Source organism: Nelusetta ayraudi, unplaced genomic scaffold, assembly GCF_046127955.1.
Source record: "Nelusetta ayraudi isolate G7.1 ecotype Tasmania unplaced genomic scaffold, CSIRO-AGI_Nayr_v1 ptg000042l, whole genome shotgun sequence".
Classification (NCBI taxonomy): domain Eukaryota; kingdom Metazoa; phylum Chordata; class Actinopteri; order Tetraodontiformes; family Monacanthidae; genus Nelusetta; species Nelusetta ayraudi.
Window position 1 is genome coordinate 17,197,871 of NW_027466092.1, and position 15,318 is coordinate 17,213,188.

The 15,318-nt window shown below is 43.0% G+C and overlaps 1 protein-coding gene across 4 annotated transcripts in view; it reads left to right on the plus strand.

Moving 5' to 3' along the window:
- srcin1b (SRC kinase signaling inhibitor 1b) overlaps positions 1-15,318 on the plus strand; it is a 73,819-nt gene that overhangs the window by 19,675 nt on the left and 38,826 nt on the right. For all 4 annotated transcript variants that reach the window (XM_076035062.1, XM_076035060.1, XM_076035061.1 and 1 more), the window contains one exon: positions 13,299-13,606. In XM_076035062.1, the coding sequence (XP_075891177.1) occupies positions 13,322-13,606 (285 nt within the window). In that variant the 5' untranslated portion in view covers positions 13,299-13,321. The remainder of the gene's footprint in view (positions 1-13,298; positions 13,607-15,318) is intronic.

Genomic DNA, 15,318 nt, shown 5'->3' on the forward strand with positions numbered 1-15,318 from the left:
CAAGCTCACAAACTGTGGGGAAATTGTCACAATAGCACATCATTTTAGCTGGATCAGATTTTTTCTCTCTCTCTCAAAAACATCCACTGTGCACAAAAAACAAAGGGAAAGGAGGGGGAAAAAAAAAGCCTCCAAAAATCATTACAGAGAGAAAAGCCACATGGGTGGGAGATGGATTGCCGTGTCGTAGGAGAAAAGTGAAATCAATCAAGAAGTGGATTTGATCAACACTCGACAGCACTGATGCTGCAGACTGGAATTCTCGGTTGGTCCAAAAGAGGCAAAAAAAAAAGAAAAAAAAAGAGCTTTTTGACCTTTGCAATTGTAGTTTATAGCCAACATTGACTAATTCAACTCTTTGGTGCCACACAAAAACATTTCAGTTAAGTCCATTTCCACAGTTAGAGGCCTTGCTACATTTCATCGAAGGTTTTCATTTTGCCAGGAAACACACGTGCACAACGTATCAGTGTAAAGTGTGACATTGCATTAAGACGGTGAGGTTGAGTTGCAGGGGGATTATGAATGTGATGCTTATGAGGAAAGAAGAGACTTGAACACCTGGGTGATTCGCTCCACAGGCAAACGAGTTCAGTCGCAGGCATGAATAATTCAAGACAGCCATATACTAACACTTTACATGCATCTGCCTCTGATCGTTAATAGAAAGAGGAGCCACGGGTTCCGGACTGTCGTCTGCAGCAGCTACATTTCCAGGCTCGGCACGCTCTTACATTTACCTGAACACACACACAGAGTCACACACACACACACACATACACGCACGCAGCCTCTGCAGAGAGAAATGAAACCCCACCACTTAATCCACTGAACTCATTAAGGCTCTAAAGTTGGCTGCCTGAGTCTGCCGCTAATTGTTTCTACGGAGTGAAGCTCCGCGTATCACCGCTGCGAAGAGGCAGCGGAGTGACCCGCGGGAATTGCCACGGGAACACGACCGGTGCCACGGCCTGCTGTTAGCCGTGTTGTAACCCCGTCCTCCCCGGAGACCCCTGCCGGGCCCAGAGCTTCAGCTCCGCCTGCGAGGCGGAGGGGAGGCGGCGGTAGCAGGCTGCAAGTGAGTGCGGGCGGAGCTGAATCATCGCAAGCGCTCCAGTCAGTGAGCGTAGCTTTCACCTCTTTCTCTTTCTTTCCTTCTTTCTTTTTTCTTTTCTTTTTTTTTACTCACATGAGGCTGTGATGCTTTCCCGGTGCCTCGTCACACATTCGTCTAGTCACAGGCTTAGAAAATGCAGGCTGACAGATGAAATGCCAGGTGGAAGACATGAAGAGTGTTATTTATCTAATTGTTTATTTATTTATTTAGGAGGGCTAAGTCAGGGCTCGGGCCTGTTTACGGATTTGTGGATCATTTGTATAAGCAGTTGGCGTACGTGTGGCAGGATTTCATTATCAAGCAGGCAACTTGAAGCTTTGAAATTCTGAAATATGCACATACGCTCAGGAAGACATCAGGCATGGTGTCCTTTGAAAGTGCCGTCTCAACCGAGTGTATTTCCCCCTCACCCCTCCCCTCCCGCGTCACTCTGCTTCTTCTTCCCGGCACATCAGGGGGCTTAATTGCCACACTCGCTTGGTTTTTATTTTCTTAGCAAAAGCAGTTAGTTCAGAAATGGCGCTCTGAGGTGCGGGAGGATCGTGTGCAACTCGAGCCAGCAAACTGTCTTCTTTCTGAGCGCATTTTCAGCAAGCAAGGAAACATTTTTGCGATGTTGTTCCGGCAAAGACTGCCATGTGTTTTCTGACAGTCGTCCAGTGTTGACAGTGTTTACAGTATCAATAATCTGCTTATTATTATTATCGTGGTCAGAAAATGTCTAAAATTCTGTGAAATTCTGTAATTAATGGTTAATAATCAGCCACAAAGAAGAGCCTAGGTCAGCTTGATGGGAGTATGTAGTAGTAAGTAGCTGCAGTACCACAGGTGGCCAGTGGGCGGGCTTGGCGGTAGATCGAGGTGTGTTTTACGAATTCATCCTCCATGCCTTGAAGGATAAGTAGACTGATATTTATTGCCATTTGTACAAGTTAAAAAGCGTGTTAAGCGTATAATATTTGGAGATTTTGAAGAAGGTACAGCGACATCAAGTGGTTACATTGCAGATTGCAGTGTATTTCACTCTCCATCCCCTTTAACTATGGTGGCCTGCACACCCAAAGCTGGATACCTCGTCCACCTTCCTCTTCGTTGGTTTGTTTGAAGACACGAGCAGTCACCCTAATTACAAAACTGGCTGGATTGTCCACACCAGGCTTCCTTAGAAATATGGTGGTGCAAGATGGCAGCTAACTGGAGATCCTTGACCTGTGTGTGTGTGTGTGTGTGTGTGTGTGTGTGTGTGTGTGTGTGTGTGTGTGTGTGTGTGTATATATATATATAAATGTATATGTATATATATATGTATATATATATGTATATATGTATATATATATATATATATATATATATATATATATATATATATGTATATATGTGTATATATATGTATAAATATATACATATATATACATATATATACACATATATACATATATACGTTTGTCACCTTGGGCTTTATTGTGTTTGCTTCTTTTCCCTGCGCCTGCATGAGTTCTCTCCAGGATCCTCCAACAGTCCAAATACTTCCACATTAGATTAAGTGGCAACTCTAATTGTGCAGGTGTGAGTGTGGCTGGTTGTTGGTCTCCCTGTGTGGCCCTGCGATGAACTGGGGACTCAGGACGCAACCCGCCTTCACACCAGGACAGCTAGGACAGACTCCAGCCTCCCCGTCAACCCCCAGTGCAGGAGAGGCTGTGATAGAAAGTGGATGGATGGATGAATGACTTGTTCTCTTACATCGTCACCTTATCATCACAATCAATCTTGCAGTTGTGTATTTTTGGCCACGAAATAATGGCACCGAGGAGATTTCCGCTTCGCCAGCTAAACACTTTAAACAGTGTTGATGCTGTCGATTTCCTCTGTGCTGCAGCAGGAATCTGCTTCCGTCATTTCTATTTCTGCACACACAGGCACCAGTGTCCCATCCCAGTATTCATGTAATGAATGAATGGATGTCGTGCCTGCCAGGGGCTCGAACGGTCGTCCTGGGCATCCAGACTGTTTCTCTGCTGCAGAGGTTGACTTCAGCAAAATTTCTGGATATTTTGTTATTTCACGAAGAAACGATGAAAATGAAATCCTAGAGACAACCGTTGACGAGCTTCAGCCGCTCATCCAGCTCACTGGGCCGAGCTGGCACTTGTCCAGCTGGCTTCCCCCCGGAGGCCAGCGTGTGGCGCCGATTAGCAGCCTGTTAATAGACATGGACCCCTGACTCATCTCGGCCCCCGCCGCTCGATTAGTGTTGCCAATTAGTCAACTTCAGGACGTGTCCTGCGCTCAGGCCTTGGCCAGAAAATAACGCTGCCTCATCAGCAGAGCTCCCCCTTCAGGTGGGGGGTGTGAACATCTGGCCAGCGGAGCCGCCTTCGTCTTGTGCACTCTTGTAACCCCGCCGCCGTGCCAAGTTTGTTGGCTGGCCTTTTCTCACTCGCACCTGTCCCTCTCTCTTCCCCATTCAGCGGTAGTTTGTCTCGCTGCTGGATCAATGGCCCGACTGTCCCTGAACGTCTCCCCTGAACCGGGATTAGCTGATATGAGTGCGAGGCAGCCGCTGCAGAATCACATGCGGCAGTTAGATCGGAGCCGAGCGCTGAGGGGAAAGAAGATTGAGTCTCGGCTGTCCCCTCGCCTCGTCGTTTTCTTTATCCAAACTGTCCTCAATTCTAATTCTCTTTGAAGACGGGTTCATCGGAATTTAAGATCTGCTCCTAGAGATGTTCAGAAGTCTGCAGAGCGGTGAGCCGGCAGGCACGGATGTTCCAAGACGCCGTCCTACATGAGATGAATGTCGATGTTTACTGACCGTGTGACAGCGTCTGCCGTGGATAAATGTCACGTAACCAGGAAGCGCTTAGGCCAAAAATTGCACCTTCAGCAAAGCCAGAAAAGTTTTCGTTTTAATCAGACTTTAACAAAGGATTGGGGGAGGGGTGGAGAGGGTTATTCAGGGCTTCACTCCAGTAAGGTGACAGCATGATGCTATGATGTAAAAATAGTCCAAGTCAAAGGCGAGTTAGTAAAGTTTAATTTTTCAGCTTTGTGTGTATTTTGTTGGCTTTTCACATCTGAGGAAACCAAGCTGTTTTATGTTTCACAGTGAAGTGGGATGTTAAATATGCTTCCACATGTATCGAGTAAATCATAGGTAAGTCATTGCTTTCTTCTTGGCTGCATTGAGATGATGTAGCAACTCTGCAGGGCCGTACCAGTGATAAATTCACACCAATTCACACAAATTCCATTCCAGCCAGTCGTTATTTTTTCATTATTATCTGGTTGACGGTGCTCATTGTGTGTCTGCCTGTGTGTGTGTTCATTTGTAAGAGGTAAAACCTGAAAGATGGCTGCGCTTTGAAGGTTAAGTGTGTAATATTTGGAGAAGTTATCAATAATTGGACTCATTCCAGCCGCCCCGCACAACCGCGTCAATTGTCACAACCCGCCACAACCCCGCAACCCGCTGTCATTAAATAGACCAATATGTCTTGAACACGGCTTTTTTATTCTGTCAAAAAGGTGGTTGGAAATGTGGTTGCCAAATGCATGGAACAACAATGAACAGAACACAGTAACATTTACCACATTAACCCCAGTGTCTCTCTTTGGGAGAACTAAGTATGTAAGTTTGTTATAAAGGTTATAAGCATAGTTATGATACTGCATGCTTTCATGTGAAAAGAGCAAAAACACGCACACACCCATATTTAATAAAAACGTATATGCTAAACGCTAAACTAAACAAACCAGCACTAAATCGTAACATTATAGTCAAACAGCTCCAACAATATCTTACAGATGAAATGTGATCCTACGAGCTTTTGTTTGTGGACAGCGAGGATTGCTGCACCCATAAGCGGCACAGAAGTTCTGCATTTTTTCAGTCACCGATTTCCTGTAGAAATCATTGTGCATGATGCTGTAGCAAAGCAATCCAATTTTAAATCATTTGCGAATGAAGTTAAATTATATTGAAAAGAAAAGCTATTCTGTCTCGCCATATGTCAAATTGCATGTTTTATTTACACCTACCAATCCTAATCCATTTTATCACAACAAGAAAAAAGAGGGACTGTAACCTCAGTTTGTCACCGTTAGACTCTTTATCAAACAGGTGGGGGATGAGATATCAGCAGCTCTAGTTCATTGATCACCATGTCTCTGCTGCATGAACTGATGAGACTGCGTTCACTCAGCAGCAATAGATGTAGGCTAAGTTGCATTAGCTTGGTTTGCAACGTTATAGGAAACGCACCTCAGCGAATAACTACAACCGACACCACAAATATTGTATGTGAACAAAATACTAGTTTGTCCTGAAATAGCTGTTGGCTTAACTTAATTTAAGAAATGAAAATCTTAGTGGTCTCAGTCGTATTAACTTGTGCAGAGAGGCTGCCTTAGCACCATTATGCTTTTTTTCTAATAGAAAGCTGCACTCTCAACATGTTCAACCATCCAGAATCATTGCTACATTATGAACGTTTGTAAGAAAGCAAACCGTGTGCAAATCCGTCAAGTTTTCAGCGAGATCAGAGTGTTAATGTTTGTTCAGATCACTCACGTTCCCTCACATTCAATACATCAGACAGTGACTGCCTGACTGTTCGATTCTGCGCCGTGAGACATCTAGCCTTCTGTATATATCTATGGTCCTATGTTTGTGTAATTTGATCAGATTGTGCACTCTTTTAAATAAAGTTTGAGGTTTGATCTGATCTATGCTTTTAATTATTTTTACAATACAATATTGCCTTTTCTAGTCAGAGCAGTTTTATGTAGATATATAAGATAGATAAGATATCAAAACCGTATTCTGTTTGCGTGTATATATATATATATGTATGTGTATATATATATATATATATATATATATATATATATATATATATATATATATATATATATATATATATATATATATATATATATATATATATATACATATATATACATATATGTATATATATATATATATGTATATATATATATATATATATATGTATATATATATATATATATTTATATATATACATACATATATATATACATATATACATACATACATACATGCGTATGTATGTATGTATGTATGTATTATACATATGACAACTGTTCCAAGGGAAGGAAAATCAGCTTACTTTTATTTTACTGCGATTACACTGGTCAACACCAAATTTATTGTTTAAGTTTTTTTGTTTTTTTTTTAACTGATTTAGGATTATTTTGATGTGCTGAATCCAAAAATCATATTGGTTTTGCTCAATCAGGTCAACTTTCTGAACTAAGCTACATATTTGTTTTTTGTCTTTTTGGTTTATATGTATTTTATAGGTATTTTCATGTCATATGATGCAAACGTCTTTGATATTTCTTGCAATAAGTGGATTTTGCAAGAAAATTTTGCATGTGCCAACATATGACTAATTGTTTTTTTTGTTTTAATATATATGTATATATGTTACCAGTGAATGAAATTGCTTCGACTAGAAGATCTTGCAAAAATAAGCCCGACGTATTCTGCTACATCTGCGGTGAATACACCATTGTTCCTAACAGTGGATTCCTAGGAATCTCCTCACATATTTCATAAAGCATGCTTACCATGCTTATTTTGGTATTAAACCTGGTGACCAGGATAAAGCTTGGTCACCAAGGTTAATACCACACATGGTATGTGGGAGAGATTCCATCAGGACAATAAAGAGATGGAGACAAGGTATCAGGGACGCTGGGATGCAGTCACGATGGTTGATTACTGTTGGACTCTGAAGAGAGACATCCCTGCTGCTGAGCATTCGAGGGGTTTATGAAGAAGTTTATGGAATGAATTTTGCACATGAAGACGTAACGTTCAATTTACATGTACTTACCTTCATCAATGTCTATTATTCAATTTACAGAAATTGAATTTTGTATAATTTAATTAATACATTCTGTTAGAAAACAACTTATTTTCTCCTAAAACCTTTTTTGGAGGAGAAATATTAACGAAAATCAACTGATAATGTCACAAAAATGTAATCCATTTTGTCAGAAGATCGAATATTTCAAAATCAAATTAACATAAAAACCTGACCTGATTGAGAAAAATGGATGTCATTTTTGGATTCAGCGGTGCAAAATGGCCCTAATTCAGTTGAAAAAACACAGACAGTTTTTTTTTTTATACCCAGTGTTATGTTCACACTTTTATTAATCCATTAGTGGGCAATGTTAAGCTTTTACTAATATAAAAATCATATCTCAAACCAAATTTGACCCACTGGACCTATAAGTTCTTTCTTTTCTTTGTAAGATGATGGCCTGGGCTGACGTGAATTCGTCCCTCGTCCTGCTGTAGCCACGATCCTCCTTTAATTAAGGTCAGAATTTGTCCTGTTCCAGTCAAAAGCCTTCAGACAGGGGGAAAAAAACCCTGAGACTGTGAGGACACGGTGCACAGCACTGCAGTGAACTCAGTCTTCATTTGTGTGACGCTGCAGCTGGGAAATAAAAGCAAAGCTTGGAACGAATATCTTTTCTCCCGTTGCAGAGCATGCAGTCTGAGTCTCCAGTCTGTCCCTGGGGAACAATTCCTTTTTTGAAACATTAAAGCAGGCTTTCGTACCTTCTTGTCATCTCTCTTACGTTATGATACAAGCGGCAGCTGACACACATTAGCGTCTCGTATTAATAGATGAGCTTCAGTCGGGAATGCAAATTTACCCCCAACAGTTAAACACATGAAGTGTCAGTGAGTGGCTCGCATCAATAATAAATAAGCCATGCATCAGTTTTGTTCAGTTCAGCGCCATCATTATCCCCAGCAGTCAAAGGCCGGACTTTTCCCCTTTGCACGTGTTCTTCATGGAATGAATCAGCCAGTCCTGCAGCTAGTCAGCGCTAGCCAGGGTGTGTGTGCAGCTGTGTCTGCAGCTTTTGAACAAGATTACGCCTCTGTCCACGGGAAGAAAGTTAATACTTGTTTCAGAAGTTGCTGCATTACAAAGTGCACATTAAGTATCACCTCCTCTAGAAGCAAATCCTTGCAGCTGTTCCTGAAACAGCTGAAAAGATCACCCCAGCCAATGGATTCTAGTGTTTAGCTTGGTCAATGCCCTTCCTAACAGCCCTTGCAATTATCCGGCCTTGGAGGCAAACATCCACGGTGCGCCCCCTTGAGGCTGCATTCATGGTGTGATTTGGTTGGGGCAGGCGGGGGACCAGGGACCCCCAGTCTCAAGGCCACGGTCACATTCCATACTAATCAACACTTCCTGTATTGGATTAAGAATTTAAGCCCAAAGCGTTCAGGAAAATTGGCTCATTGTTTTCTAAACGACTTTATTTTGAAACAAATTAAAAGCTAAAAAAAAAAAACTCCTTTTTTTAAGCCTTACACATAGACAGGTTTATCTAAGGGCAGCAGTTCAGAAAGTATTTCGGGTATTTCTAGACAGCCCATAACTTTTTTATCAGTTGTCTGACTGCGAGGGACTCATGAATCTCTCAGAGAGTGAACGATAGTCTGAGGAACTGGCGAAGCCTTTTTCATCCCAAGGTTAAAGTTGAGCTCAGATTTTTCGATCTCCTCGCAATCCCCCCCCCGAAAACCAATTTCTGTGCAACTTTATCTGAGGTCGAAAGCAGTTTCAGACCAGCTCTGCCGATCCATATGTGCGTGTGCTGGATTGAGTAATCAACTGCTTCTCTGCGTCCGATTTTTGCGCCCCTCCCCCAACCTCAGAGATGTGGATATTCTAATTTCTTTTCCTCATGCCGCGGCATCGTACTGTAATTAATGCGCTGATGAATAGAGAGTTTCTGACGGGGAGCAGAGGGAAGGGACGACGTGTGAGCGGCCGCCACACATTGGACCCTGGACTGTGATTGAGTTGATGGGGTGTGAGGGGGGCGGGAGGGTGCATGAATAATTGATGAGTCAGTGGGAAGAAGGCCAGAGATGGCTGCAGGACGAGCCGTCCAGAAGAATGTCGTCAGTGAGGAGACGGAAATAGATTCACATGGTGTTTACCCGGATTTACAGGTGTCAGTCAGTCCAATAATATCCATTTCATCACATCATCGTGTCATTTCATTCCTCGCTGTTTTGTTTTTGCACAAGAGTGTGCACAGCGTCGAAACATCTACCTTTTAAGAAGACACCTGCACAGGCACATTAGCAAACTAAGAACAATGCTGAGGCTTAAAAAACATTTGAAAACATTTCTTCTTCATGAAATGTATTTCTGCCCGCTTCATTTTGTTAGTTAATTGACGTTGTTTGAACCAAAGGATTTGGTTTTTCACAACCGATTGGTATGTTTGAGTTCTTCATCATCCATTTATTTTAATTGTTGTTTAATTGTTTTCTAGCAAATGGGCTACATCTGATTCCCAATTGAGACTAAATTTCATGAATTGAATAATAAAAAAAAAGTTCAGTAGAGCATCAAAATAGTCACTCTGAATTTAGATTAAAAAAGCAGTTAAATTCTCACCAGGAGCTGCGTTTCAGTTTTTGCCACCTGAGCGACTGCAATGATCAGTATCAGTGACCAAGCAGCAGCTCAGAATGCCTTTTAACAGTTGGACGATTCTAGTGTACTGTATGTCTTCTAGGTACATAGCCGTCGGCCTGGTCGCACCCTTTTGGCTGCAAACACACTCCAACAAATCACCGCATAAAAAAAAAAGGAAAAAAAGTGTGAACCTCAAAACAAGCTGAAGTAAATATGACTGAAGCCCAGACGAGAAGATTAGAGCTCTGCCTGATGAAACCATAAAGCTAACAAATGGCCGCTGTCAGAGCACGGCCATCAGTGGCCAAGGTTGTAATACACACACACACACACACACACACACACTGGCACTCTCTCTCTCTCTCTGATAGTCTTGTAATGAGAAATGTTAGTACGTGGCCTTGGGCGACATTTTTGATATGCGTCCCGGTCAGATGAAATATGGACTGAGTGGCACCGTGTGTGTGTGTGTGTGTGTGTATGTGTGTGTGTGTGTGTGTGGGTGGGTGTTGTAGTGTTTGAGAGATGGAGCGAGATGGGGAGATTTAGATGGCAACACATTTAATGCATCTCTTTCCATTTGTAATGTGTTGGAAACAGCTAATTGCCAACCCTCAGTGAAACTTCAGTAAACACGCTTGCCATATGTAGAGTAATAGTTGTGACTCTGGGCTTGCAGCCATGCTTGCGGCACTATGTTAACGCGATTGCGTATATACGATGGCGGCCGCCTGGTGGCAACGGCATCAAGGCCGGAGTTCAACTAATAAAAGCAGGGCAGCGCGATTAGCCGTTAGTCGCTAGTTGTTGTAGCTGACACTGGCTAGCGCCAAGGTCACGCCGTGAGCCAGCGAGCCGGAGGGTAGCATGAAGCCCGTCAACGTTCACAGCAGAAGCAGCGGCGACATGATTTACACTCTGCTGAGTCATGTTGTGATTAAACTCATATGTGCCTTAAGTTTGCCGCAAGGTTAAAAACACAAAACAGATCCGAGTCGACAACGCAGGTTCAGCTGAATGAGTCACGCAGGAGGAGAGGGGGTGAAAACAGTCCAAAAGGGAAATTTCACCCACTTGCTGCTCAGCCTGGTGTCTGTAGAGGCGCTGGTGCATTTCCTAATCTCACAGAATAGCTGTTGAAAGTACAGGAGCCTGTTGTGGCCTGTTACTCCAAAAACCAAAATAAAGAACAATACAATGTCTCCCTAGTGCTCTGGCAGTATCATGCAAGTGGCGTGTCATTCATTTGATAGCAACTAATTAGCCTAATTCATTTCTTATTTCACTGCGATTGTGCGGTTTTGACTATTCAGGTGGTGCAGCATCAACATTGATTCATTCACATGAATAATTTTCTGTGTTTGCAGTGAAACTCTTCCCCAGCCGAGACTGTTTTGCCACGGGCTGCTTCTTCTGTTGTGCCGTGAAGTTTGTTTCCCCATCTACAAAGCGATGTGCGCCCCCCTGTGGCACAAAACCAGAACCTCTAGAGAAAACACCCGACGCGTCGATGGTCTCACGTTCCAAACCTCCTTACGTGTAATTAATTTGGATTTGGATTAGGAACCATTAAAGCTAAAGCCCCTTTTAATAAGAGTGCCAGCAAATGCATCGGTAATAAGCGACTGAGGAGGGAAAAATACCTAGAGATGATAATAATGTGTGAAAAGAGTGATGCAGCTGTCAGCACACGGTGACTGAGCACTGGTGGTCCTGGGCCGCTGCCAGTGCAGGCTGGATGTCTTCCTCTGAATTTAAATGAGTGCTTTGAGCCCAACCGTAACGCGTTTTCCTCCACTGTTGCACCAACAGACACCGGCAGGACGGGGAAAAAAAAAACTTGTCTGACCAGCAGAATGTCACATGGTAACTTTGTCATGCACGCACCACGCCACAGCCGGACTCTACATGCAGGGTTTTTGTTGAAGGCTTCACATAGCATTGCAGTGACAAGCTTCTCCCTGCCGTTGATACACACACACACACACACACACACACACACACACACACACACACACACACACACACTGGCGTGCCTTAGCTTTGCGCTCCTGTGGGAAGCTTCACATCAGGGATCAAATCAAATGCTTCCTCCAGACGCTTTGCAGATATTTCTGTTGTCACGATGAATTCCCCATGGAGGTGAGGGTGGGGGTGGGGGTGGGGTTGAGGGAACTTCTCAGGAATGAGTTGAAATGTCATGACTGCCGCAGTGAAGGAACTGAAAAGGAATTAATTTTGTGTAGACGGTTGCTCCTGCGGATGACTGCGTCTTCCATCCATTGTGGAGGAACTGCACGGATCTTCAAGGAGGCACAGGAATACGCTGGAAAACGCCAGTCCGTTTAATATTTCGCTGGCCACCAGGGGGCACCAAGTCTGATATAATCTCTGTTGATGTTGCTTCTCTGACCGGTTTTGACCCGAATGTGACATGAGGTCCCTGCCTGCTACAGGAGGGCAGTGAAGGGAGGCACTCACTCATTTTTCACAGAGAAACATAAAGACATTTTACATTGTGTGTGTGTGTGTGTGCGCGCGCGCGCACACACGCACACGCATGAACAGGCTGAAATGGGTTTTTTGTCCTGGTGTTTCCCCCCCCTGCTGCTGCTGTGCCTCTGTTTGCTCTCCACTCACTCTTACTTCCTCTCACCAGACGGTCCTGGAGCTCGTCCGATAGACTGCTACATTCATTTTTAGAGTCTTAAAATTCTGAATATGCACTGACCATGCTAATTATAAATAAATGATTTCTTCTCTTTTCTCCCCCAGTTTCACCTTCAAAGAGAACTTGGACCGTCTCTGACATGGCTAATTACTCTCAATCATTTTTATTGGCTTTTAAATTAAAAAAAAGTGTTTAATGACGCTTCTCCAAGCAGCAGGTGCGTTCAAGGACGCTTAAAAACCTCAGGACTAATGATTCAATTAGAACTTTGTGAAGCATAAAGTTAAATAAAAGCTAATTTCTATTAACTTTTTATTACGATTATGTTGTGGACTGGGTGGGATTTTTGTCTGACTGTCCTGTTGGATTGATGAAGTGAATTTGATTGTTTTATTGATTTGTTTATATTCACAATTTCAAAGCATTGTTTCCTTCATTTCACTGCTGCTTATTGTGACGCACACATTGTGCCAGGATGGATTTTTTTTGTTGTTTGTTTGTTTGTCCTTGTCTCATTTTGTGTTTTTTGTTTCTCTGGGTTTTGCTGTAATGGCAACGTTGTCAGTTTCGAACACATCTCTTGACATTTTTCATTGTTTTTGCCTGTTGAAATAGTTAGTTAGCTAGTTATATAATCAACAGATACATTACAAAATAATCAATATATTAACAAGTTAACAATAGATCTATGGAATAGAACAAATCTAACATTTTCTGCTGTTTCAAGATCTTTTTTTGCTTGAGCTTCCATTTCATTGCTGAGTGAACTATAGATGCCTGCATTAATGAAACAATTATAAATATTAATGCAAGAAGCTAAACAACAGCTTGAAAGCTAGCTGCTTGTGAGCTGTTGTCAGGGCGCTTGTTTCATCCTTGCCTTCAGTTTATATGACAACATATTCCTTCTATTATTATTTTTAGTCGTTCCCGTCTGAACTGTTCCAGTGACTCTGGACCGTCCCGGAATCTCACCGCTACCTTCTCCACTCTTCAGGTCGAGAGAAGAGAAAGGGTCCCATGATCTCTGCTGGAGATGCGGAGTTCCCGCGGGATTACCACACCCTGGCTGCCGGCGGGGGCCGTGGGGCCCGCCGGTTCACCGACGGCACCAACGGCGGCTTCACGTCGTCTTCGCTGGACCGGCGACACAACTCGGTGGCTGCCAAGAGCCTGGAGGCCCTGAACAGCATCCACAAGGCCGACATCGAGAGGCAGCGCGACGCCCTGATGGACCTGCAGAAGAACAAGTTCTCCAACAGCCCCGGCAGCATGTCGCAGGGCTCGGCCCCGGCAGGACGGCAGGTAGCCGCACACACATACACAACAAGATGACTACCCACGCACATAAAGCAACCCGTGCTGGATTTATTGAGGCGTAATCTGCCTGAGACCAGGGAGACACCGGGTCCTCCATCATGTGCGATCATGCTATCACAGTTGACCCAGTTTGGCTTACGGAGACATTTATTAGTCTCTGCTGACAAACAAGGTGAAATAAGAGATGCAATGCAAAAAGGTTATTGATCAGACAATTTAAATGGAGAAATGTAAAAGCTTCTGACCACAGAAAGTGGTTGAAAGGGGAATATTTCCAGGGTCATTCACATGCTCTTGTCAGTCAGTCACAAATATCGTTTTTCTACATGTGCAGGGCTGCTCTTTCCTTTTTTTCATCAGTTTAAAAAAAGGGGGGAACAAAGGGTGAATGATTCTTTTCTCATTGGTTTGTCACTCTTATTTCACCAAAATTAAAAAAAAAAGAATGAAAATATCCTTCTTGCAATTGCTCTACCAAATATTCTTCAAGCAATTATTGAGAAAAAAAAACAGCTTTGAACATTTAACACTAACAAAGACAAGACTTGCACATGCAAAAGGATAAAAGAGATAAAAAAAAAAAAAGGGGGGGGGGCTCTTATCAATTATAACATCTGAAAACACAAATGCTGGTATGCTCTGCATTTCACATTGTGCCACTGAGGTCCTCTTCAACATGTTTCCAATCCAGTCATTGAATAAACACATTTTGAAAAATGAATTTGCCTGGTAAACTGCTGTAGGCAAAATGTACAATATTGTAAAATAATGAAGTTGTCAATTCTTTACCTCCTAATAATAAGTTACTGTAGTAAAACTGAGCCTCTGTGTCCCGACTGGTAAAAAGGAGTAGAGTGCAGCCCTGAGGCAGGATGGACCTCTGAGTGCTCTACTTTCCTGCACGTGAACATTTTCCTCCTCAGAAATAATGACGGCACGCTGGAGGGATCGGGGGGGAAAACAAGACACGGGTGCATTATTGTTGCACGAGTCCTCAGGGTGTTGACGCGCAGCAGCGGTGGCGTTTTTGCAAAGAATGGACCGCTAGGTTGGTAATATGATACTTTGTAAAGGGTTATCAGAGTGTGGGGCGGGATTGGACAACGGGAAGTCTTCACCATGTGGCTCTGCTCCTCGCGTTCCATCATCGATCAGCTGGAGTGACATGTGACCCACAGCTTGACTGTTGTTCCTGCCTTTCTCACACGGCAGTCATTCTATGAAACTCTGATTAACCGTTGAAAATACGTTGAGGTGACGCCAAAAAACAAAACAAAAATGTCTATCACCGCCTTGTGGATCGCTGTAGCATAGCACTAGTGCAACCTCTCCTGCCTCAGTCTTAACACATGAAATACGGGGCCAAAGAGAAAAACTCTGCATTGAACCTCATTTTGAATTAATTGCGATATTCAAATTTAAAGGTTTAGTGTGTCCTTTTTGCATTTTTTGGAAGAAACAGCAACATCAAGTGGTTACATGTTAGATTTCGCTTACCCTCCCCCTCCCGAGTTTGCCAGTGAACTACAGTAGCCTGTGCACACAAATCTGAATACCTCGTCCACCTTCTTCTTCGTTGGTTTTAGGGCTGCAACAATTCCTCGAGTAATTTGAGTCACTCAATGACAAAAATATAATCAAGGAATTCCTTCTGCATCGTGGCGTTGTTTAATTAAATTTAAAGCTCACGTTTTTGC